This window comes from Geotrypetes seraphini, chromosome 1 (assembly GCF_902459505.1).
Source record: "Geotrypetes seraphini chromosome 1, aGeoSer1.1, whole genome shotgun sequence".
NCBI lineage: Eukaryota > Metazoa > Chordata > Amphibia > Gymnophiona > Dermophiidae > Geotrypetes > Geotrypetes seraphini.
This window is the reverse complement of record NC_047084.1, coordinates 526,262,834-526,286,264: the sequence shown is the minus strand read 5'-3', so window position 1 is coordinate 526,286,264 and position 23,431 is coordinate 526,262,834. Positions and strand designations below refer to the sequence as shown.

Below are 23,431 nucleotides of genomic sequence, written 5' to 3'. Positions count from 1 at the left end.
AAACATTAAACACTTCAAGCACTTCAAATACAAACATGTTCCAAACTATGAGACTGGTACAATACCTTCAAACATAAATGAAACTTAACCTGCATCATCTTTAGTCATACATAGGGCTTCTTTTACTAAGCTGCATTAGCGGTTTTAGCATGCACTTAGTGCATGCTACAATTCACCGTGCACTAGACACTAACGCCTCCATTGAGCTGGTGTTAGTTTTTCCGCATAGTGTGGGGGTTAGCGTGTGCTAATCCGCAGCATGTGCTAAAAATGCTACCGCAGCTTAGTAAAAGGACCCTATAGTCTTTCTTAGCCAAAAACATATTAACATGCATCATCTTCATTCTGTATTCAGCTATATAATGATGGTGCAAGAACAGTCGCAGTCTTTTAAGACTTCTTCCAGTGTCATCTGTCTAATTGACAAAGGTCTCTGTTTCAGTAGTCTCTCTTTGATTGAGTAGACTGCCTTAATCTCATGCTCACTGGTAAATGCAAGTTGTTCCATGACAACATTTAATTTATCACACATTTTCACCATATCTATAGGGATTTTTTCTATAATCTTCATCATATTACTATCCTCAAGCTTTTCTTTATCACCATTTCAGCAATCTCGCCATCACTGAAGGAATTCATGATAGGTGCATCTATGTCAGTATTCAGCACCTCATTAATATCAGCTGCTCCTAACTTATTAACATTTTCAGATGATAAGACCTCTAGCATAAGCAATGAGTTTTGATATCATCAGCATTTCATTACTGATTTGGAAACCTTCAAAGTCTTCCTCTACAAGATTATTTTCATGGAATATTATTGGTGGCCAAAATTTATGCCAAGTATTTTTTAATGCTGATTTAGTTACATCTTTCCAGGTATTAGCAAGTGCATAAATGGCATCCTTAAGACTGAATTCCTCGAGGAAGTCTTGAATCCTAATGCCTCTGTTAATTGCATCAAGCATGCAATTCAGAAAAAAGTGTTTATACTTGGTCTTCATGGAATGTAAAATTCATTGGTCACAAGGTGGGTGGTAAATGGCAGAAACATTTTTCACAAGAAGTTTTTAAGGGGGATATGCGGAGCAGTTGTCTAGAACCAGTACAACTTCATAGTTCTCTTCCCAGTTCAACTTTTTTACAATGAGCTCTTGCTGCTTGTACAAAGTGGTTATTAAACCAATAACTAAATGTTTCTCTGGTTACCCATGCTTTCTTGTTAGCATAATAGTCCATAGGTAGATGATGTACACCCTTGAAGCATCTAGGATGTTGGCTTTTTCTAATTTACCAACTTTAATTTGTACATGCTCACAGCATTGGCACATGCAAGAACAGCTACCCTATTCTTTGTGTCCTTAAAATCAGATGGTGCTCATTCATCAACAGTTGTAAGTGTTTTTCTAGGAACATAGTGCCAATAGAGAGCTGTTTCATCTCCATTGTAAATTTGTTTAGAACCATGGTTTCCATCAGATATCCTCTTAGCTAATTCATTGATGTAACTTACAGCTATCTTGTAATCAGCAGATATTTAACACCATGGTGCTTCTTAAATTTCTGCAGCCGTCCTTCTGAATATTCACACTCATCATCAATGTTCAGTTCTTCATGGCATTTTGTGGCTTGCTTCATTACCTTCAAACCAGTAAATGTCATGCATTCATGCCTTTTTTGACCACTCAATCAACACATGATTTGAATCTTCATTTTTACACTATGCAATGTTCTCCTGTTTTTCATTAATTTCTGGTCATCACTCTTGCTGAAAACTTCAACAACTTATCTTTGTTTCTTTAAGTCATATATAGTGGTTATTCCCACACCATATTCTTCAGTCAGCCATTGAACAGATACACCATGATCAAGCTTTTTCAATACCTCAACTTTCTGTGCTATCAACAGAGATAAATGCTTCCTTTTCTGCTTCTCACTGCCACCCTCAGTGGAATCTGAAGCTCTCTTTGCCATTTTTCCAGCCTTCTGACTTGAATTGCGCAGAAAACAGCATGTCACATTGGGGAAATTGACTACTTTTGGTTTGTGTCAAATTTCAGTTTTGGGAGCTTTTGGTTTTCAAAATTTGAATAAAGGATCTTGTACCTGTACCCTGTGGGGCCAACAGGATGCAAAAGCAAATTTTATAACATAAAATATATTTAAAAGATTATAGGTAGGAGATCAGTGAAATATACTTCCTGGCCAGCTGCTTATGCCATTTAAGCTTCTGATAACATGGATTCTTTGTGATTGTTTACTCTGATTACCTAAGATTTATGCTCTCCAGTAGACATGTAGTTTCTTTTTCTCATGTATTACCACCCTGTAAGGCCAGTTTAACTTTTTTTTTTACAAGTAGTAATTGACTTCAGTCCTAATTAGAAGTGATAAATTACTGACCTGGACATAAAAAAGGCAACATTTTATTCCTTTACTTGAAAGTGGCTGATGTGTTTTGGCTTATTTGTTTTTGCAACACTTCAGAAAATACTTTTCCTTCTTGCTGCAAAAAAGGATGGCATCAATAAAGAATTAAACATTTCATGGGAGTACTTAAGGCTTACAAAGAGAGACTATTAAACCTCACTCATAGGTAAACATCACACAAATCCTAGAAAATTATTTCAGCTAGTTGAGATATTATGCAATAGAGATAAGATAACCACTAATGAAATTTATCTGCAAGCATACCATCTGCTACTGAATTAGCTGATTTTATTCCAGAATAAATTACTAAGATTAGATTCTCTTTAGCTCTTACAGAAAGTTCCACCTCAGCTCAAATAGAGGTACAAACATGTATTAGATGTTGCAGAAGGCTCCCCCTGACAGATAAGATTTTGAGATGACTTTCCTCCAATATAACTGGAAGAAGTCGAGTTTTCTTCCTCACACTGTGATTTGTATTGCTGTCGTACTGTACTTATCTGTTCAAATCACATCTTTTTTTTTAAGATGATTTCTAACTAGGAGTGAATCTATTTTGAAAGTAGGCCAAGTTCCTTTTGATTTGGGAGATGTCTTGATGCCAATTCTTAAAAAAATCCTTAGGAGGAAAACGAGAGCTTTCTAACTATGGACCAAGAGCAAACATCTTATTCACAAAAGTATTAGAGGCTCTAGTAGCTATTTAATTAGCGGATTATCTGGATCATTCTGCGCCCTTTTCAGTCTGGTTTAGCACAGAAACTCTTCTAGGTACTTTGCTAAATTAACTTAAACTCTTATTAAGTAAAGGACATCAAGTAGTACTATTACAATTTGATCTGTTGGCTGCATTTTATGTGGTTGACCATGAGATTGTTATATATGCTGAGTGAAATTGGGTTAAGTGGGAAGGTTTCTCTCAAGTTGAACATAAAGAATAAAACAACATGATTATCTCATCAATGGGTAGCCATGTGTGGAATTCTTCAAGGCTCTCTCTCCAGTTCTTTTTAATGGTTTGATGATTCCCCTTAGAAAGGCTTATGGGCAAGCTTATATTCTTATGCAGATATTAGTCTTCTCATTCTGATTTGTCATCCACATCATATTTAATGATTTTTAGGGGCATTTTCAAAACTGCAAAACATCAAAACCCAAATAGTCGACACTTGGATGGTTTTCACACTAGTGCCGATTTTCGAATCAAAAAGTTAGATGTTTTGTGGGATGTTTTTCCTCCCAGAATGTCCAGCTAGTAAAGGGGCATGATAGAGGCGTGATTTGGGCGGACTTTGGGGAAGTTTAGACTTGGACATCTTGTGGTTATAACCTTTTGAAAGATGTCCTGGACAGACATTTTAGGCTAGACCTGTTTTAGAAGCATCTTAAGTGCTAACAAGGTACCTAAACTGAGCAGATGAGCAGTGGTCATAGATCCCCTCCATCCCCCCCCAACATCCAAATTAAACAGTAAATACCTGTCTCTAGAATAGCAGCATCTAGTATAGGGAAGCCAAGTAGAGCATCACATAGGTGTCTTAAGTGACTAGGTGGCTAGACTAGTGAACCATGGCCAGGAGGAGCCAGGGCCATAAGCCACTCTAACCACTACACATATGGTAGAAACTATGAGCTCTCCAAAACCCTACTAGACTGCCATATAGGTACCACATACAACCATTAGGGCTATTGGGGTGGGAGACAAGTGGTATAGTAGGTTTGGGAGGAATATTGGAGGGCTCGGCATAAATTATAAGGGAGTTATGATAAGATGTATATCTGGCACCCTTTCAGTGAAGTTCAAAGCAGTGCCCTCTAAGGTGCCTCACTGCTCTATTGGCATGTCTATGTGGCCAGTCCATTGCATTGCTGGCCCCTCCCATTTCTAAATGGTACCGATTTTGGCGTTTCTGACTTGGCGGTTTTGTGGTTGAAAGTGGGGTATAAAGTTAGATGTCCTGGTGGTCTAGATATTATGGCAGCCAAGACATCCAAGCAGACAATTTTCAAGAAAAAATAAATATTTGAGCATTCAGTTCGAAAATGGTCATTTTTTTGGCCCTTGACTTTGAATGTTTTGGTGGTGTAGTGGCCTTTGTGGGGAGCATTTGCATTGTTTGTGGTGGGTAGAGCTTGTCATTGGAAACAGGCAGGAATGGTTTCTGGTGACTTACTGCACATTCGTGAGCTGGCCCCAACATTGCTTTGAATATGTAGGCATGGGACAGGAATGGGGAATGAAGAGGGCTTACATCTATGGGGGGCCACTCATGTTAGCAGAGTAAGGGTGGGTGGGACAGGTGAGCTTGTGAGCTCTGATGACTTTTTGTATGGATTCCGTTTTGCACAGTGGTGGTTTCTCCTTTGTTAAAACATGAGCAATTAGGTAGATATTTTGGAGCCCCACCTTCCCTGTGTGTAGTGCTTGCACTAGAGAGTTGCATGGGGACAGAAATCAAACCTGTCCCCACAGAAAATTGAATCTATCCCCACCCATTTCCACTGGAATCAAATCCGTCCTTGCAAGTAATATCTTTATTTCCGCCCATCCCCATAAACTTCAGAAGTAGTTATTTCATTTAATTATGCTTTCTGAATTAAAGGCTCTGGTAGAGAACCATGTACAAATAAGCAAAGACACTTTATTAATTTGGAAATATTAATTGGGAAGAATATATACGTTGTAAATGGGTCTCTGCCAGACCCTCTAATGTAAATATAAAATAGTTCAGCAGATGAGGACCCTCAAGTTATGTCAGCTAAAAACTTCTTCTGAAGCTGGCCAAACATCACTTTTACCAAGTTTCTTTACTGGGGATTGTACTAAAAAGCAAAACTTTTACATGCTAGAACACACAGAAAACCCTAACTCCCTCTTCTATGAAACCATGCTAGCAGTTTTTAGTGCAGAGAGCCACGTTGAATGGCCCGCGCTGCTCCCGATGCTCATTGAGTTCCTATGAGCGTTGGGAACAGCGCAGCTCCCCGTGCTAGAAACTGCTAGCGCAGTTTCATAGAAGAGGGGGGTAAATTCTTAGTTTTGTGTGCTGTGAAAGGTTTTACAAGCTTGTCATTTATGGCTAGGTCATCAATTTCTAGCTTTTAATCTGAAGCATGGTAAATTACTACTTTTTTTTTTAAAAAAAAGATAAAACCGGTAAAAATGTATAGTGAATTGCAGAAATGCAAAAGCATGGAAAGCAGTTCATTCATGAGTTTATCAAAGGCTGATGTGTAAGAAGAAAAAAAATGTCCCCTGTGTTCTCGTAGGAAAGGCTCACGTGCAATTTTATTACTCTGGTATACTTGGGTAGTTAATTTCCGTGCAGATGAAACCACATCTCCTTCAGATCCCACACATTTGCACATTAGTCACTTGATCTGTCTACATTTCCTTTTTTAAAATCTTTGTACGCTTTGCTCATTGAGAAGAAAAGGTGCATATCAGGCCTTACGATTTAAACGCGTTTGAGAATGCTTGTTAGATATTTGTAGTTTTCTTTCTGGATGTGTTGCCTGCTTTAAGAGTTGATGAGGACTGTCTCGGTTTACTTAGATTAACTTGGTGGGATAGTTGGTTGGATGGCATTTAAAAAGATTGAATAGTATATTTTCAGGAATGTAATGCCAATAAAAACGAGGACAACTAAAGTAATTCATTTTTAAACCACTAAAGGGCAAATTCTAGAAGAGTCGCCCTAAAGTTAGGTGACTAATTAGGCATTGTTCAGCGCGATTCAAGTAAAATTGGGTGCTGTTGAATGAATCACACTGAGCGGAACCTATTTTGGAGGCGCCCAATAAATAGGCCAGCTCTAGGCACAACTAAAAATTAGGCGCCTAACTGAGCACTTAAGCATGCTTAAGAGCAGTGATTCCGCAACAAGGAGCCTAACATGTAGCCACACCCACGCCTAACGTGTATGGCGCCTAAATTTTTTGAAGGCTGCCTAAATTTTTAGAGGCGCCTTGTTACAGAATCACACTTTCTTGATAGGAGCCTATGTTTCAATCAGTGCTGATTAAAAAGCTTAATTGAGTTTGTTCTTCAATTTAGATAGGCGCTTAGCTAGTTGGGCGCCTCCGAAATAGGAGCCTATCTGTAAGCGCTGGTTACAGAATTTGGGCCTAGAAACATAGAGTTTGACGGCAGAAAAGGGCCGGCGGCCCAACAAGTCTGCCCACACAACCCTCCCTCCCACAAGTCTACTCAAGACAAACCCCCCCCCCAACCTGAAGTATCCATCTTTTAAGCAAAACTCTGAGGTACCCCCACCTGTTGGTCCCATCGACGCTTGAAGTCAAGCATGCTACTGGCCTCGACCACCTGGTGAGGAAGACTATTCCATTAATCGATCACCCGTTCGGTGAAGAAGTATTTCCTGGTGTCGCCATGGAATCTTCCCCCCTTAAGATTGGTGCATAAGCGATGAATAAATGTGAAACGTCTAATACATGTTTTATTGTTTGCTGTTACTGCTACTAGCTCAGATTGAGAAAATCGGAGGTTATCTGCAGTAGTAAATTAGGAAATGTGGATATTAAGGGGATGTTTTCAAACAGTTCAAGTACATAGCATTACCCACAGACCTTGTGCCTAATTTTCCAGATGGAATGTATATGTGAGTTATGCCATTTGAAAATTATCCAGGGGTATAAAGGATTTGTGGACTTTGTACCAAGTGTTTTGGGAGCAGATTTTTTGCTGGTAAAGAGCATTAATTGGTTTGAAAATTGTATCTGTGCGTGCTCTCTGAAAAGCCTCTGGAAATGCCTCCCATCCATTTAATTAAAGCACATACACTTTGTAATATGTACTTTGACTGGATCCAGGAAGGGTTGATTTCAGGCACCCAGTTTACCTGGGTACATTCACTGTTTATCTTAGCAAGTGACTTTGACACTGCTCCTCTAGGTCAGAGTTTCTCAATGTCTTCAAGCCAAGTACCCACTAAGTCTAACAAATATCAACCAAGTACCCCCACCCAAGCTCCGCCCCTGACCTAGCCCCATAATAATAGTACTAATTGTAATGCAATTTCTTCCATTCATTTTTCATATACACACAATATAATCATATTGTTATCATTTATATTTGAGGGTTTTTTTTCTAAAAGGTCAAGGCAGATGACTTTAAAATATGCAATATCACCTCAGTAACAACTACAGAAAAATAGACAAATATAGTGCAAAATATAGACAGCAGATATAAATTCTCAAAACTGACGCATTTCGGCCACCAAATGGAAAATAAAATCATTTTCCTACCTTTGTTGTCTGGTGATTTCATGAGTCCCTGGTTGCACTTCCTTCTGATTGTGCAACTAATATATTTTTCTTTCTGCCTCCTACACAATTCCTCTCCTCTGGACCTCATTCCCTTCCCCAACCAACATTTCTCTAAGTCCCTCCATAAGTCCAACTTTTCTTCCTCTCTCCTCCAGCCCCCATTGGCAATATATTTCCCTCTCTCTCTCACTGTCCTTCTCTCATTCCCTTCCTTGCTTCCAAGGGAGTGGAGAAAGAAAGAGAGAGATCCAGGGTGCATCTCTTCCCCTCCCTCTACTACCACATCCAACATTTCTCCCTCTCTCATCCCCTGGATCATGAGCAGTATTTTTCACCACTGCCCACCAGCCCCATGCCCTCCATTTCTCCTTATATCACTCCTCTCCAGCACCATGCCACTTATTTCCCTCTATCACTATGTCCAACATTCCTCCCCCTTGCATCCCCTTCAATCTGTCCCTCTGTTCCCTCTCCACCACCATAGCCAACATTTCTCCCTCTCATCCTTCTATTCCCCATGCATCTCTACCTCCTTTCTCTCTCTCTCTCTATGCCCAACAATTTTCCTCCTTCTTCCTTTCCCCATGTGTACCACCTCTTTCCCTCTCACTCACACACTCATGCCCAACAATTCTCCCTTTCTATTCCCTCCTTCCTATGTCCCAAGTTAGTGCTCCCTTCTTTCCTCCCTCTCTTCTGTGTCTCATGTTCATGCCCCCTCCCTTCCTTCTGTGTCCCAAATTCATGCCCCTCCCATGTCCACACATGCTCCTTCCCCCCTCCATTCTCACTTCCTTCAGGGCCGTCCAGCTGGGCTGCTCCTTTCTACCTTCAGCGATACTTATTGCAGGCTATAGAGTCTCCATGGCCTGCGGGCAAACCGCGGCTTCCCGCGGGATCGCTCACCGTGTCCTTCTCTACCCACAAGCCTTTCCTCTGATGTCAGCTCTGACAGCCGCTGCCTGTGTCCCTGCAGCAAGTGCCGCTGAAGGCAGGAAGGAGCAGCCCACCTGGAAGAAGGTAACTGGGATCCCCCTGCTGGCCCAGAAGGCTTCTGTCTGACGTTAGCTCTGACATCAGAGGGGAGACTTCAGGGTTGGCTTTGGTGAAGGGGCGGGCAGGAAGGAGGACATGGGATCCCCAGCGGTGGTGGCCATTAAGGAGAAAGAGGGCAGGAGACTCATACAATGCTCCATACCCCCCAACAAGCTTCTCTCTGTACCCTTAAGGGTTCACATACCGCGTATTGAGAAACTGTGCTCTAGGTGAAATTGAAACCATTCTTGATCCCTGGAGCTATATGCACACACTGCAGGAGGATTATAAACATAGCAAACCTTGTAATGTTTTTAAAAGAGAGAGAAGAAAAATCTGCCTTTGTAAACAGTTACTTTTTGCTGTTGGTACTGTATAAATCTCATCTCTTTAAGAGGTGGGAAAACTATAAAAAAGGACTTTGCATCATGAAAACTTATTGATTTAATGTTAGGAAGTATAACAAGAGGAGCAGTTGGTAAGTGGAAAATACGAGAGGTTGGTTTTTTTTTTTTCTTCCAATAAATGCAAATGTTCAAAGGGAAGCAGGTGTTTTGTATATAGATCGGTACAAAGATCGTAATGAAAACCATTGTTTGTTTTCCACAAGGGGTTGAGTAAAAAGAAGTTGTTGATTTATTTGACTACAGATCTGTTTTTCTCAAATCTCTCCCCCTTCTGCTTTCTCTCTCTGTAGGTTGCAATAGCTTTTATTAGACTGACAAGGATGTTGAAATGTTTGAGCTTTTTGAGACTGTCAGTAGGAATGCACTTCTTCTGCCTGACTTCCTCCTGGTGGAATTCTACACGTCTGCACAATGCAGAATTTATGCAGAATTTCCCTTTTCTGCGCAGAATCTCCTTGTTCCATGATGTCCATCCCTAAAATGATGTTTCTACGGGTCATGGTAGTGACAGCAATTCCCGCCTGCTGCTAACCTGGAATTTTGTCCTTTGCCGCAGAGAGGCTTCTAGGTTAGAGGCAGGCAGCTTGTGTAAATTGCTTTCGCTGCTAGGACCCATTGAAGCAATGCCTTAGGGAGAGAGAGATAGCTGTGAGTGGGGGAAGAAAGGGAGAAATCCTGCATATGGGGTGGAGAGGAAAGCCTTCAGGCGGCCTTTCCCTGTGCCGCATCTTGACTCTGGTGCTGCTCTGTTACCTGCATCTGACTTTGGCACTGCACATTTACACCAACGGCTGGGCTGTTGAGATCGCTGGTGTGCCAGAGAGGCAGCTCATGTAACCTTGAAGTAGCGCTTCAGTTTCCTGGGGCCGGTCAGTACCGCCTGCTTTATTGGGAAATAAGAAAGGAAACAGTATTAAAATGTTTCCAGTAGATAGGAGGAGCCTGAAGGAAGACGTGTAATAGACTCCAGGAGCCTGAGAAGCAGAGACAGAGGAGGGGTACCTGCCTGCTCAAGTACTGTCTACTTGCCTATCACTGTCCTTAACCCTCTTCTAAGAGTTCTCTACTGCTTGTCATTGCTTTCTTCCTGTCTTTCAGGGCCCTCTAACTACCTGTTGTGTTGCCATCTTTGTGCTCTCTACCTGACTCTCACTGTTTTTCTTCCTGATTCTCAGTGCCTTCTAGCTTCCTGTCACTTCCCTGTACCTCTGTTTTAGTGCTCTTTACCTGCCTAATACTGCCTTTTCCTGCTTCTCAGTGTTCTGGAAACGCTTTTAAAATAGAGAATGGTGAAGTTTCTAGAATCCTGTGGATTACAGGAATGGAGGCAACATGGATTCACTAGAGGCTGGTCTTGTCAGACAAATCTGATCAATTTGTTTGGTTAGGTGACCAGAGAATTGGATAGAGGGAGTGCATCAGATGTGATGTATTTAGATTTTATCAAAGCCTTTGACAGTGTTCCACACAGACGAATAATAAATAAACTGAGTGCCCTTGGGATGGGTCCCAAAGTGACAGGCTGGGTCAAGAACTGGTTGAGTGGAAGGCAACAGAGGGTAATGATCAATGGAGATCGCTCTGAGGAAAGGGATGTTACCAGTGGTGTGCCTCAAGGTTCTGTTCTTGGGCCTGTTCTTTTTAACATTTTTATAAACGATATTGCTGCAGAGCTGTCGGGTAAGATTTGCCTCTTTGCAGATGATACCAAAATCTACAATAAAGTAGACAGCCTGGATGGTGTGAATAACATGAAGAAAGACCTGGCAAAGCTTGAAGAATGGTCTGAAATTTGGCAGCTAAAATTTAATGCTAAGAACTGCAAAGTCATGCATTTAGTGCTGCAGTAACCCAAGGGAACAGTACAGTTTAGTGTGTGAAGAACTTATGTGCACGATAGAAGAGCGGGTCTTGGGTGTGATTGTATGTGATGATCTTAAAGTGGCCAAAACAGGTTGAAAAGATGATGGTGAAAGCTAGAAGGATGCTAGGTTGCATAGGGAGAGGTATGGCTAGTAGGAAAAAGGAAGTATTGATGCCCCTGTATAAGACTTTGGTGAGACTACATTTAGAATATTGTGTACAATTCTGGAGGCCGCACCTTCAAAAAGATATAAAAAGGATGGAGTTGGTCCAGAGGAAAGGTAATAAAATGGTGCGTGGTCTTCTTCATAAGGCGTATGGGAACAGAAGTAAAGATCTCAATCTGTATACTTTGGAGAAAAGGCGGGAGAGGAGAGATATGATAGAGATGTTAAATACAATCAGCAAAAAATTGTTATTAGCCTAGTGGTGGAGATACCCCATGAAAGTACATTTATAATAGGTGGAGAAAAAGCCTCAACTTATCAACAATATACTCCCTCCCTCAGCCCTGATGTAGCCGTTCGGCGAAACAAGAGCCTTGTTGGTGACATCCAGTTCCTTGTCTTTTGTTAGCGTGAGAAGTGCTATAGCAGGAAGATCTACTTGCTGCTGTTTGTGCCATCGTCAGAAGATAAGTGAACTGTTTTGTTCTTTTTCTGGCTCCCTGTGCACAGTGGTGGCTTTGGTCCCGTTTTGAAAAATTACATTTTGAAACGTGTGGAGTTTTTTGCCTATGATACAGAGCAGGACTGGCTTAAGAACTCATTGGGTTGCCGTCCGTATATTGTTGATAAGTTGAGGCTTTTTCTCCACCTATTATAAATGTACTTTCATGGGGTGTCTCCACCACTAGGCTAATAACAATTTTTTGCTGATTGTATTTATATTTTGTTATTGCGATTTGGATTCTTGAGAGATGTTTAAATACCTACGTGGCATAAATGCGCATGAGTTGAGTCTCTTTCATTTGAAAGGAAGCTCTGGAATACTTTTTTACAGAAAGGGTGGTAGATGCATGGAACAGTCTCCCAGAAGAGGTGGTGGAGACAGAGACTGTCTAAATTCAAGAGGGCCTGGGATAAGCACATGGGATCTCTCAGAGAGAGAAATAGATAATGATTACTGCGGATGGACAGAGTAGACGGGCCATTTGGCCTTTATCTGCCATCTTGTTTCTACGTTTCTATGTCCAGCTGCAGTGTGAGCTGATGCAGGCACAGCACCAAGCAGTTCTGTGAGTAGTCTATTCCTGTCTATGGACGACTTTGGGGTGATTCAAGAATTGAATTTTTGAGGGTCTCTGGGGCTTCCTATAGGGACCTTCTCCTCCAAAAATGCCTTTTCTGTATTTTTGAAAGTTTTATATAGCTCTCCTGGGCCATTTTCGGGCACCAAAATGCTGCCCTGGCAACCATCTTGGATTTCCTGATTTTATTTTAAAAGCCGCCTCCTGCCTCAAAACACCTCATTTTAAATAATAATTGATTTCCATGGAGTCCCCAGGCCTTTCAACCCCAGTATCATGCCAGTTTTGCGCAGGATGGCTGGCTGAGGAGCGTTCATGTGCCACGTGCTGCGAGAGTGCTGGGCTTAGCCCCCCTCTGGTCCCTTCAGGGTCTTGGAGTCGCAGGGGGCTTGAATGTTGGGTCAAAAATCCCTCTTAGAGCCCTCAAATAAGGTCTTAGCATCATTGGTTAAATGCAGATATGCAGACGCCTCTGAACCCATGAGGAGACAGGAAGTGTCTCTACAGAGGTATTTAGGAGATCCAGTTCAGGTATTTGACTGATTTTCTGAGTTTGATGTTTTAAGCTTATCAATAATAATAAAACCCTTAGCGCGCATGCGCACTTGAAATTCTGTATGTCTGTGCTGCCGTGCCTACTCATGAGCAATAGAATAATCTCGCTTTCTGCCGCTGATCACCCGTGCCTGTGTCAGCTGATTTCCTGCCTTCTGCCCCGATCGCTGACACCAGCTGACTTCCTGCCTTCTGCTGGCTATACGCTGCCGAGACTCCTCTTCTTCTCACCCCCGGACCACAGCTGCAGCTCAGTGTGGTTTTAACTTAGTCACACAGCTGCTGCTAGCTTTAGCTGCGGTTTCATCAAGCAGCCGCGGGGCCTTTGCTAGCCTGGCCCACTTCGTTGATGCGAGGCGGGTTGGCCTAGCAAAAGTCCCGAGGCTGCCTGATGAAACCGCAGCTTAAGCTAAGCTAAAGCTAGCGGATGCTGGACAAGGGGGAGGTAAAAGGAAGGGGGAAAGGATACTGTTGGACAGGGGGATGTAAAAGGAAGAGAAGGGCTACTGCTGGACAGGGGGAGAAGGGAAGGGGTACTGCTGGACAGTGGGGAGGTAAAAGGAAGGGAGAAGGACAACTGCTGGACAGGGGGAGCAGGGAGGGGGGTACTGCTGGACATGGGATTAAAAGGAAGGGAGAAGAGGTGCTGCTGGACAGGGGAGAAGGTACTGCTGGACAGGTGGAACAGGGAAGGGAGAAGGGGTACTGCTGGACAGGGGGGGGGCAGGTAAAAGGAAGGGAGAAGATGGGGGAGGGAAGGAGGACCAGAGGAGAAGCATGCAGTAGGCCCTGGAACCATAGTTAAAAGCATATAAAAATAAAGTCACCAGACAACAAAGGTAGGGAAAATGATTTTATTTTCAATATATTGATTGAAATGTGTCAGTTTTGAGAAAGGAAAGATGTTAAACTTTATCTGTGAGGGCTGCAGAAAAAATAGGGTACTTGGAGAGCTGCTTCCCGCACCGAAACCAGCGGGCTGACCAGTTTGCAGAGCCCCGCTCCTACAGGGCGTGTGAGACCTGCTCCGCCACTCCCCCGATCCAGCGGGGAGCTAATTTAAACCTTCTGTGGCAACGGAAGCTTCCTTCCCGCACTGAAACTAGCGGGCCGACCAGTTTGCAGAGCCACACTCCTACAGGGCATGTGAGTCCTGCTCCGCCCCTCCCCTGATCCAGCGGGGAGCTAATTAAAACCTACGGCAACGAGAAGCCTCCTTCCCGCACCGAAACTAGCGGGCTGACCAATTTGCAGAGCCCCGCTCCTACAGGGCATGTGAGTCCTGCTCCGCCCCTCCTCCGATCCAGCGGGGAGCTAATTAAAACCTTCTGCGGCAATGGGAAGCCTCCTTCCTGCACAGAAACCAGCGGGCTGACCAGTTTGCAGAGCCCCGCTCCTACAGGGCGTGTGAGTCCTGCTCCACCCCTCCCCCAATCCAACGGAGAGCTAATTAAAACCTTCTATGGCAACAGCGCGCAGTCATTCGGCGCGCCGGCTAAGGCGCACTGCAAAGGCGCCTGCGCCTTATCTCGCGCCTTTGCGAAGCATCTGAGCGGAGCATTGGAAACATTAGAAGCCTCCTCCATCGGCCAAACTGTTAAGTATTTTCATGACCACTCAACCAAAGTCTGTTTTACCTAATAAGTCTGTACATAAGCCTGTACTACTCTTTAAGCATTCGCATACAAGCATCACCTCATAAACATTTAAGCCTGTATACAAGCCTGCATTACTTTATTAACATTTACCTAAATAACCCATGACTATATATGTTCGCATTATCTTACTAGCAGTCACCCAGGTAACCTAAGTCTGTATATAAGTTTGCACTATCTTATTTGCATTCGCCCAGACAACCTAAGTCTGTATTACTTTATAAACCTGTATTACTTTTTAATCATTTGCCTAGATAACCCATCTGTATATATGTTCATATTATCTCATAATCATTCATCTAGATATCCTATGTCTGTATTTTCTCATAAGCATTCGCTTATTTCCCTTGCCTGACCTGCCTGCCCTTCACTCTCTGATCAATAGGCTTAGTTTCTCCTCCTTTACCCTTCTAATTATCTGAGCTCCAACATGACCTACCCTACACAAAAGTTCATAGCCTTTCTCCTCCTCTACCTACTTGGCACAAGAGGTTGGATTTCAAAAGCCCTAGCCTTCGAACCTATCCCAACCTATATTACACGGAATAGAGTCTCAGGGCCTGAAAAATCTCAGTCCCCATTGTCTCCTTCATGATTGCACAGAAACAGGTCCTTTCCCAATCTCTGTGGTCAACGTCACTCGCCATCCCCCTAGACCTGCACACAAAAGAAAACAATCCCTAAAAACCTTACAACGTACTAAGCCCTCACACCCTTTGGAACAATCCATCTTCTCTGGAGTGTATCTGAACATCCGCTTGGTTAGAAATAAAGCCCATTTAATCAAAGATTGGCTGGAAGAAACCCAACTAGATATTGTACTCTTAACCAAAACATGGCTAATTACCGATCAGGATGCAATCATAGGCGAAATACTACCATCAGACTACAAAATTATCCCCCTATCAAGAAACTCAAAAAGAGGAGGCAGCCTAGCTTTTATTCTCTGAGATCATTTTGAGTTCCAAGTCCTAGATTCCAAATTAACCAATGACTTGGAAATCCTCACTTGTAAAATATCCAAAACGGACTGTAAAGACAACTTAATCGTCACTATATTTTATATGCCCCCTAACAAATGGAATCTAGCAAAAGAAGACTTCTACGAATTCCTCCTTTCAAACTCGGTAGCTCGCACCCACAATCTCTTAGCCGGTGATGTTAAGCTACACCTCAAGCAGAAAGAGAATTCTAACGTAGCCGACCTACTTTCCTTCCTCATATCGCTAGGTTTCTCCAAGCCTCTCCCGACTACAACACATAGGAAAGGCCACCACCTCGACTTGATCACTTTTCTCTCCAATGCCCCTTCTACCCCCAGTGTAAGTCTCATTGGTGAAACCTGGACTAACACTCCTTGGTCGGACCACCTTCTTTGTAATTTTGAACTAAGCTGGATAAAAAAACAACCTGAAAGGAAACCTATGACCAATCACTTAAAGAAGATGAGCTGGACAAGAGGACAATTAAACCCAGTAGAATTCTGGTCGCACTACAGCCTTATTTCCAACCCCAGCCTAGAACCTAAATTCACCCTAGATTGGAAAAATTTCAGCGATCAGGTTCTAAACAATATCGCACCACTGAGACTTCACAAAAAAACACTTGGTCCTTCAGACTACTGGTTTGATGCTGACCTACTAGCTTTAAAACGAGAAGTACAAAAACTAGAAAGAACATGGTATAAATCGGGGATAGACAATGACAGACTCAACTGGCGACTAAAAGTCAAAGAGTATAAAAGAATGATTAAAGAAAAGCGCTGTAAACATTATTCCCAAATAATTAATTCCCCTTCGCTAAATAGCAAAGAACTTTTCAGAATAGTCAATTCTCTGTTTGACATTGATTCACATAAGCGCTCCCACTCAGACCTCCCACTCTCTGCTACCAACCTAGCCGACTATTTTGCCAGCAAAATTCATAATCTGAAGTCGTCTCTCATAGCCTTCAGCTTAGAACCATTATTCAACCAACCTGCCGTAGGAAACGAAGGTTCAATAGCAGACATGACCTGGTCTCATTTTGAAAGCCCAGACTGGAACCTATTTCTCCAGCTCTACTCTAAATATGCAAAATCCAATTGCCTACTAGATATCTGCCCGCCCTCTATCATGAAATCTGCCCCCCCCCCACACACACACTTTCAAAGCTGAACTTTTCAACTGGATCTCACTATGCATGTCCACTGGCTACTTTTCGACGGAACTCGGCCATATCCTTGTATCTCCTATTATTAAAAACCCCAAAGAACCAATCTCTTTGGCCACCAACTACAGATCCATTGCCAATATATCACTCTTCCAAAAACTCATGGAAGGTCTAATTAATCATGACCTCATGAAATACCTAGAGAAGTTCAGCATTCTTCATGACTCCCAGTCTGGCTTTCGTACAAATCATAGCACAGAAACTGTCCTAGCTTCACTGACTGATTACCTCTTCCATTTGTTCTCACTGGGAAAAAAACGCCCTGATACTCCAGTTCGACTTGAGCAGTGCCTTCGACCTAGTTGACCATGACATTTTGCTCAGATGCCTCGACTCCATTGGCATCACTGGACAGGTATTAAACTGGTTCACATGCTTCTTAAAAAATCGTACTTACCAGGTTCACTGTAACAGGTCCTTCTCCCAATCCTGGTGCAATCCCTGTGGAGTTCCACAGGGTTCCCCCCCTATCCCCCTCTCTAGTCAACGTCTACTTGGCTTCGTTGGGACACATGTTATCTGACCTAATTCTGAAATCATATATATACGCAGATGACATCACTATTATCATTCCCATAACCTCGCTTACACAAGAGCCGGAACAATTCACCTCTTCCGTCCTCACCAAGATAGAACAATGGACCACACTATTCAAATTAAAACTGAACCCAGAAAAAACCTAAATTTTCCTAGCAAGTCCTACCTACAAGCTAACAAATACATCTTTGAAATTAAATGGCCTAGACTACCCAATTAACCCTACCATCAAAATCCTTGGAGTCATACTGGACCATTGCCTTACCTTCAAAGATCATACTATTGCTCAGGTTAAAAAATGCTTTAGCATCCTCTGGAAACTTCGCACCATTAAACGCTACTTCGACTTCCTCTCCTTTCGACTGCTGGTCCAATCACTAATCTTAAGCATCTTAGACTACTGCAACATTATATACCTGGGATCCTACAAGAAAACCATCAAACGCCTGAAAATCGTACAGAATGCTGACGTTCGCCTCATCTATGATCTCAAAAAATCAGATCATGTAAGCCCTTATTACAAGAAACTGCACTGGCTGCCGATGAAGGCAAGGATCATCTTCAAATTTGCTTGCCCCTGCTTCAAAACCTTAACAGGATCTTCCTCAATCTACCTGTCAGAACACTTTGAATTTTCAGGCCCCACTTGCACACGTAATGTCTACCTGTTTGCCTTCCCCTCCCTAAAAGGTTGTATCTACAAGAGATTCATTGATAGATAAGTACATAAGTACATAAGTAGTCGCCTCCGCCGGGGCAGACCAGAGGTCCATCTAGCCCGGCGGTCCACTCACGCGGTGGCCCATCAGGCATATTGCCTGATCTGCGGTCCTTGACTAATTTTATGCCTACCTCAACACTTATCTCTAAACTTTCCACTGCTCTTATCTGTACCCCTCAATCCCTTTGTCCTCCAGGAACCTATCCAGGTCATCCTTGAAACCCTGTACTGTGCTATTTCTTATTACGGCCTCCGGAAGGGTGTTCCATGTGTCCACCACCCTCTGTGTGAAGAAGAATTTCCTTGCGTTTGTTTTAAACCTGTCCCCCTTCAATTTCATCGAGTGACCCCTTGTTCTTGTGGTTTCTTTCAAATTGAAAAATCTATCCTTGTCAACCTTTTCGATGCCCCTCAGGATCTTGAAGGTCTCTATCATATCTCCTCTGAGTCTCCGCTTTTCCAGGGAGAACAACCCCAGCTTCTTCAGTCTGTCAGTGTATGTAAGGTTTTCCATACCCTTAATCAGTTTAGTTGCTCTTCTCTGGACTCCCTCAAGCATTGCCATGTCCTTTTTGAGGTACGGTGACCAGTACTGTACACAGTATTCCAGGTGCGGGCGCACCATAGCCCGGTACAGTGGCAGGATGACTTCCTTCATTCTGGTCGAGATACCCTTCTTAATGGAATAAATGCTTAACCACCCTCATTTCTCATTCACCCTCCTACCAAACTTTCAGGAAATCAATCAAAAACTATCTCTTTGACAAATTTCTCTGACTTCCTCCCCACCTTATATCCCTGCCTTGTATCTCTGATATGCCTCCAGTTATACCTAACTACTCCTATCATGTTAAGTTAATCGGAATGTCTTGTATATAACTTTGCTGTCTATTTACAGTCTCTTCCTCTGTTAACTGCTCTGAACTGTTATGGTACTGCGGTATACAAAAATAAAGTTATTATTATTATTATTAATGTCTTATTAAAGAAATGACAATTTTGCATGAGGTAAAAACTTTATTTTTTATAAATATTTCCTTTAACAGTTAAAGGAAAAATTTATAAACTATAAAGAGTTTTACTTCGTGCAAAATTGTCATCAATAATAATAAGACCTAAGTGAAGGTTGATGGGGAAAAGGGAAATGGAGAGGGAGTTCTATGGAGGTGAAGGACAGAGAAAAGGGACAGATTTAAGTTGGTGAAAAAAGGTAGAAATATGGATGGTACAAGGGGAAATGGGAGCCTGAATATGGGGGTAAGACATAAGAAGAATAGCCATACTGGATCAGACTAATCTATTCCAGCACCCATTAATGTAACGAGCTTAAACACTAGTATGAAATATAAAGGGTTATCTGAACAGCCTAGTAGTATGCCAATGGCTGTTCAGGGAATTTTTTTCCCCTTAGAGCACTGGTCCATCATGGCAGGGTACTCCATAGGAACCAGAGGGTCCAGTCAGAAAAGGATTGGGATGATTGGGGGTCAGAATTGTTTGCTTTGCCCAGCAAAGTGAGTTCTCAGGCTTATAGGATTCTAGGTTGCAAGTGGGCACTACCAGATAAGAGTCTGTGGCAGCACTGGACTATGAAGAGGACCTGAAGGTGTGCAGACTGTTTAAACCAGTGGATTTAATGGAAGTTATTACAGTACCTCTGAGAGAGTTAAGTTTCAAACCACCTCAGACTTCCCTTATGAGCTGCTCTAAGACCTAGTCCACATTTTTCCTTCGCTTGATGCTGACAGAGCATTGGAAGGTGCCAGAGGACCCTTTAAGGGTTTTCAGAGCTATGACGGAATTATATCCATTGGCTTCTGAGTTCCAGCAGTTATTCGTACCACCTAAGTTGGATTAGCTGGCAGTGCAAGTTACGAAATGCACGTCATGTCCTAGTGAAGGTGGAGCTGGCCAGGTCCGGAGCCTCCTGCCCTACTCTTTAACGGGACCTGCACCTCAGCGAGGCTGCTGTACTTATTCTGGAACAGAGTCAGCAGCCGTGCTGAAGTGCAGGAAGGTCCCACGATGATTACGGCTGCCAGCTCTGCTCCGGAAGAAGTACATGACATCGGAGGGGATGGACTGTCAGCCGCAATCATCGCTGGACCTTGCCACAACTCCCTGTGTCTGCCGGTCCACCCCTTCTGATGTTACATACTTCTTCCGGAGCAGAGCCGACAGACACAGTTATCGTGGGACCTTGCTGGTTTGGAGGGAGAGAGAAAGAAGACCGTTTTTTAGCACCTGCCGTGGTGGTAACAGCTCTGGTGCTCAGAATTTTATGAGCATCTGAGCTGTTACCACCATGGCTAAAACCACACTACAGTTTTGTGAAAGGGGTAGGGGTTAGTTTGTGATTACATATTCCATACTTGGTGAAGGTGTTTTCTGTGTTCTGTGTATTCAAAAGACATGGATTTCTGTTAGGATTGACTGTGCAGGATTGATCTGTAATAGTCTGGCTTGTTTAGTTTTACAATGGGTGTATTGATGTTGTACTGCTCACTGCAGTATGTAAGATGCTGCCATTTCCTGGTACACTCTTGTGTGACGTGTGGATTGTTACTAAAAATCATGGTTTTCATACAGATGGGGCGGTGGTGCCAAAATATGATGGGCCCCGGGTGTCACAGATACTAGGTACTATAGCTGGAAAAACCCAGATAATATGAAAACTCAATGTATAATGGGATAAACACTTTCAAAAGGAGTATGGTAAAGTCCAGTAAAGTAAATCAAACCTACACAGCATAGACCAGATCACTCCAACATGAAGGAAAAAACCTCAGAAAAGGCCCTCCCACCTCACCAAAACAGCTTAAAGAGGCAGTCAAGCGGTCACCTCACTGGCAAAAAAAACCTTCAATTTATATTCATGTCTTATGCTGTGCTGTGTAAATGCCAATGAACAATAAAGATAGAGGAATAAAATCCACTTATCCTGCTATCTTTATAAGACATGAATATAAATTGAAGGTTTTTTGCCAGTGAGGTGACCGCTCGACTGCCTCTTTAAGCCGTTTTGGTGAGGTGGGAGGGCCTTTTCTGAGGCTTTTTCCTTCATGTTGGAGTGATCTGGTCTATGCTGTGTATGTTTGATTTACTTTACTGGACTTTATCACATCACAGATACTAGGTACGCCACTACGTGTTATACCTTTCCTTCCCTTCCATCCCTTTGTGCACCAGAACACCACTGACCCTCCCACCGTGTTATACCTATCCCTCCCTCCCATCCTTTTGTGCACTGGAACATCACCAAATGCCTTACATACCTCCGAAGCCTCAAAACTTGTGGCAGCACTCTGAATGGGCTGCTTCACTGCCTTCTCCGCCCTGGCCTACCCTCTGCCGTGTCACTGTGAATCTCATTCTCCAAACTGTCTAACTTTGGGCATTTGGTGATGGTCAGCACCTGCTCTCCATCTTGACCCCAGCGATCTTAATGCCAAAAAAAAGGTCCCATTGTGAATATGCTGGTCAGTGGCTAATAACGTTGTCTCTAGTGGTCTGCATTTTCTTCCCCATGGGCTGCTGGTAGTGTTATGACTTTGAAGGAAAGTAAACCTTCCTTGCTTAACACCCTCCCCCTGATTGTAGAGTGAGCATAGATGAGACTAAGGAGCTCATTTAGATTACTATAGTATTGTGTATGCCTGAGTGCTTTGAAAATAAGCCCCTAAATCAACTATGTACTGTAGATTAGAAAGAAATTAACCTGCAGTATAATATTTGCATGTGTTGTTTGATGGAAGGTAATGCTGCTTCTGTCATACACTGTAGAATCTCACCTCTTCCTTGAGTCAATGCTTTCTTGAAATCATGATCATAATGTAGTAAAACAATATTGTAAAAATGATCCCACTTTTGGTGTGTTCTATTTTAAGGTTTTTTGTTTTTTTTAAGTCGTAGCATGAGGCCTAATTGCCCTCAGATATATTTGCTGAACAAACTTGTTAGCAAAGCATTTAGTTGGTGTCCTCATTAATCACAGTGGTACTCTGCTGTCTTCCAAGTCTTCTGGGTGTGTTTTTTTTAACCTTTTTGTTTTGGGGGTTTCTGCTACTATAATTAAAGCTATGAAATACATCACCGTGACAGACTTAACATGTCAGAAAACAGAGGGCTGAGCCAGATATGAAACCTTTTATTTAACTTCTGTATATTTTTCTTTTCCAGGTGTTTAAAATAGAAGTGCTTACAAGTGGAAGGAAACACTTTGTGGAGAAGAGGTACAGTGAGTTTCACGCACTTCACAAAAAGGTAATTTTCTTCTGCTTCCTGCATGTCCCTTGCTGCTAATGGCTGCAACGTTTACTCTTCATATTCTGAGTGCTATTTAATCTCTGGTTTTCTTTTATGAGCTCCCTCCTGAATAAGAATCAGTGGTGTAGTAAGGGGGAAGCGGGGGGGGGGGGGGAAGGCGGCCTACCCCAGGCACCATCTTGGTGAGGGCGTAGGCACCCGTTCTCCTCTCTGCCTCCTGCCCCACCCCACACTGCCATGTGTGCATGCCGCTTCCCTCCCCCCCCATACCTCTGTAACATTCTTGGTGAGAGCAGCAACCCCCAACCTGTTGTCATGCCAGTGTCGGCTCTTCCTCTGACAACACTTCCTAGACCCACACCTAGGAAGTGACATCAGAAGAAGAGCTGACGCTGGTGCGACAGCAGCTTGGGGGTTACTGCTCGTGCCAGGAACGTTACAGAGGTACGGGGGAAGGGAAGCGGCATACGCAGCAAGAGGGGCAGGAAAGGAGCATGTTGGGGGGAGTGGGGTGCAGAGAAGAGGGCCACTGATAAGACCAGTCAGTTACATTACATTACATTAGGGATTTCTATTCCGCCATTACCTTGCAGTTCAAGGCGGATATAAATTGAATGTATTCTCTAGGTCCACTGGGGTAGTATGTTTTGGGGCTGTCAGCCCTAAGGGATATACAAAATAAATTTGTATAACTCAGCAATTGGGTCCTGGGAGACAAAGGAAGTAGACTGCCTTAGGACCTTCACTGGATGACTTACACAAAACTACCAAAAATCCATTCCACTCAGAGGCAAATGTTCACATTAATGTATGCTTTTAATAAGGCTGTACATTGATTTAAAACTGTAATTTTGATTAATCACATAAAGCACCCCTTCACACTTCCTCCTATATAGTGCAATATATACATAGCAGATATAAACTCTCAAAACTGATGCATTTCAATTCAGTTGTCCCATAGAAAGGCAGTATCCCATTACCCCCTTACTAAACTAAAAATAAAATAATTTATCTTACCTCACAAAATTCCAGGAAAGCATGAACAGACATTATCAGATCAAATTTCAGCAATATTAAAGAGGGAAGACATTAATAGACAAGTTCATTTTCAGATTATTCTTGAGAATTGTATCATAAAATTCCAGAAAAGCAGTAACCACAAGGATGGATTGTTTACCAGAAAAAAGCATTAACATAGGAAGGCATTCACAAAT

General features: G+C 42.7%; 1 protein-coding gene across 1 annotated transcript in view; it reads left to right on the top strand.

Annotated features, from left to right (window-relative positions):
* The window catches only part of SNX24 (sorting nexin 24), a 221,486-nt gene that overhangs the window by 86,015 nt on the left and 112,040 nt on the right, over window positions 1-23,431 (top strand). The window contains exon 2 of the mRNA XM_033929009.1: window positions 22,131-22,214. Coding sequence (XP_033784900.1) covers window positions 22,131-22,214 — 84 coding nt within the window. The remainder of the gene's footprint in view (window positions 1-22,130; window positions 22,215-23,431) is intronic.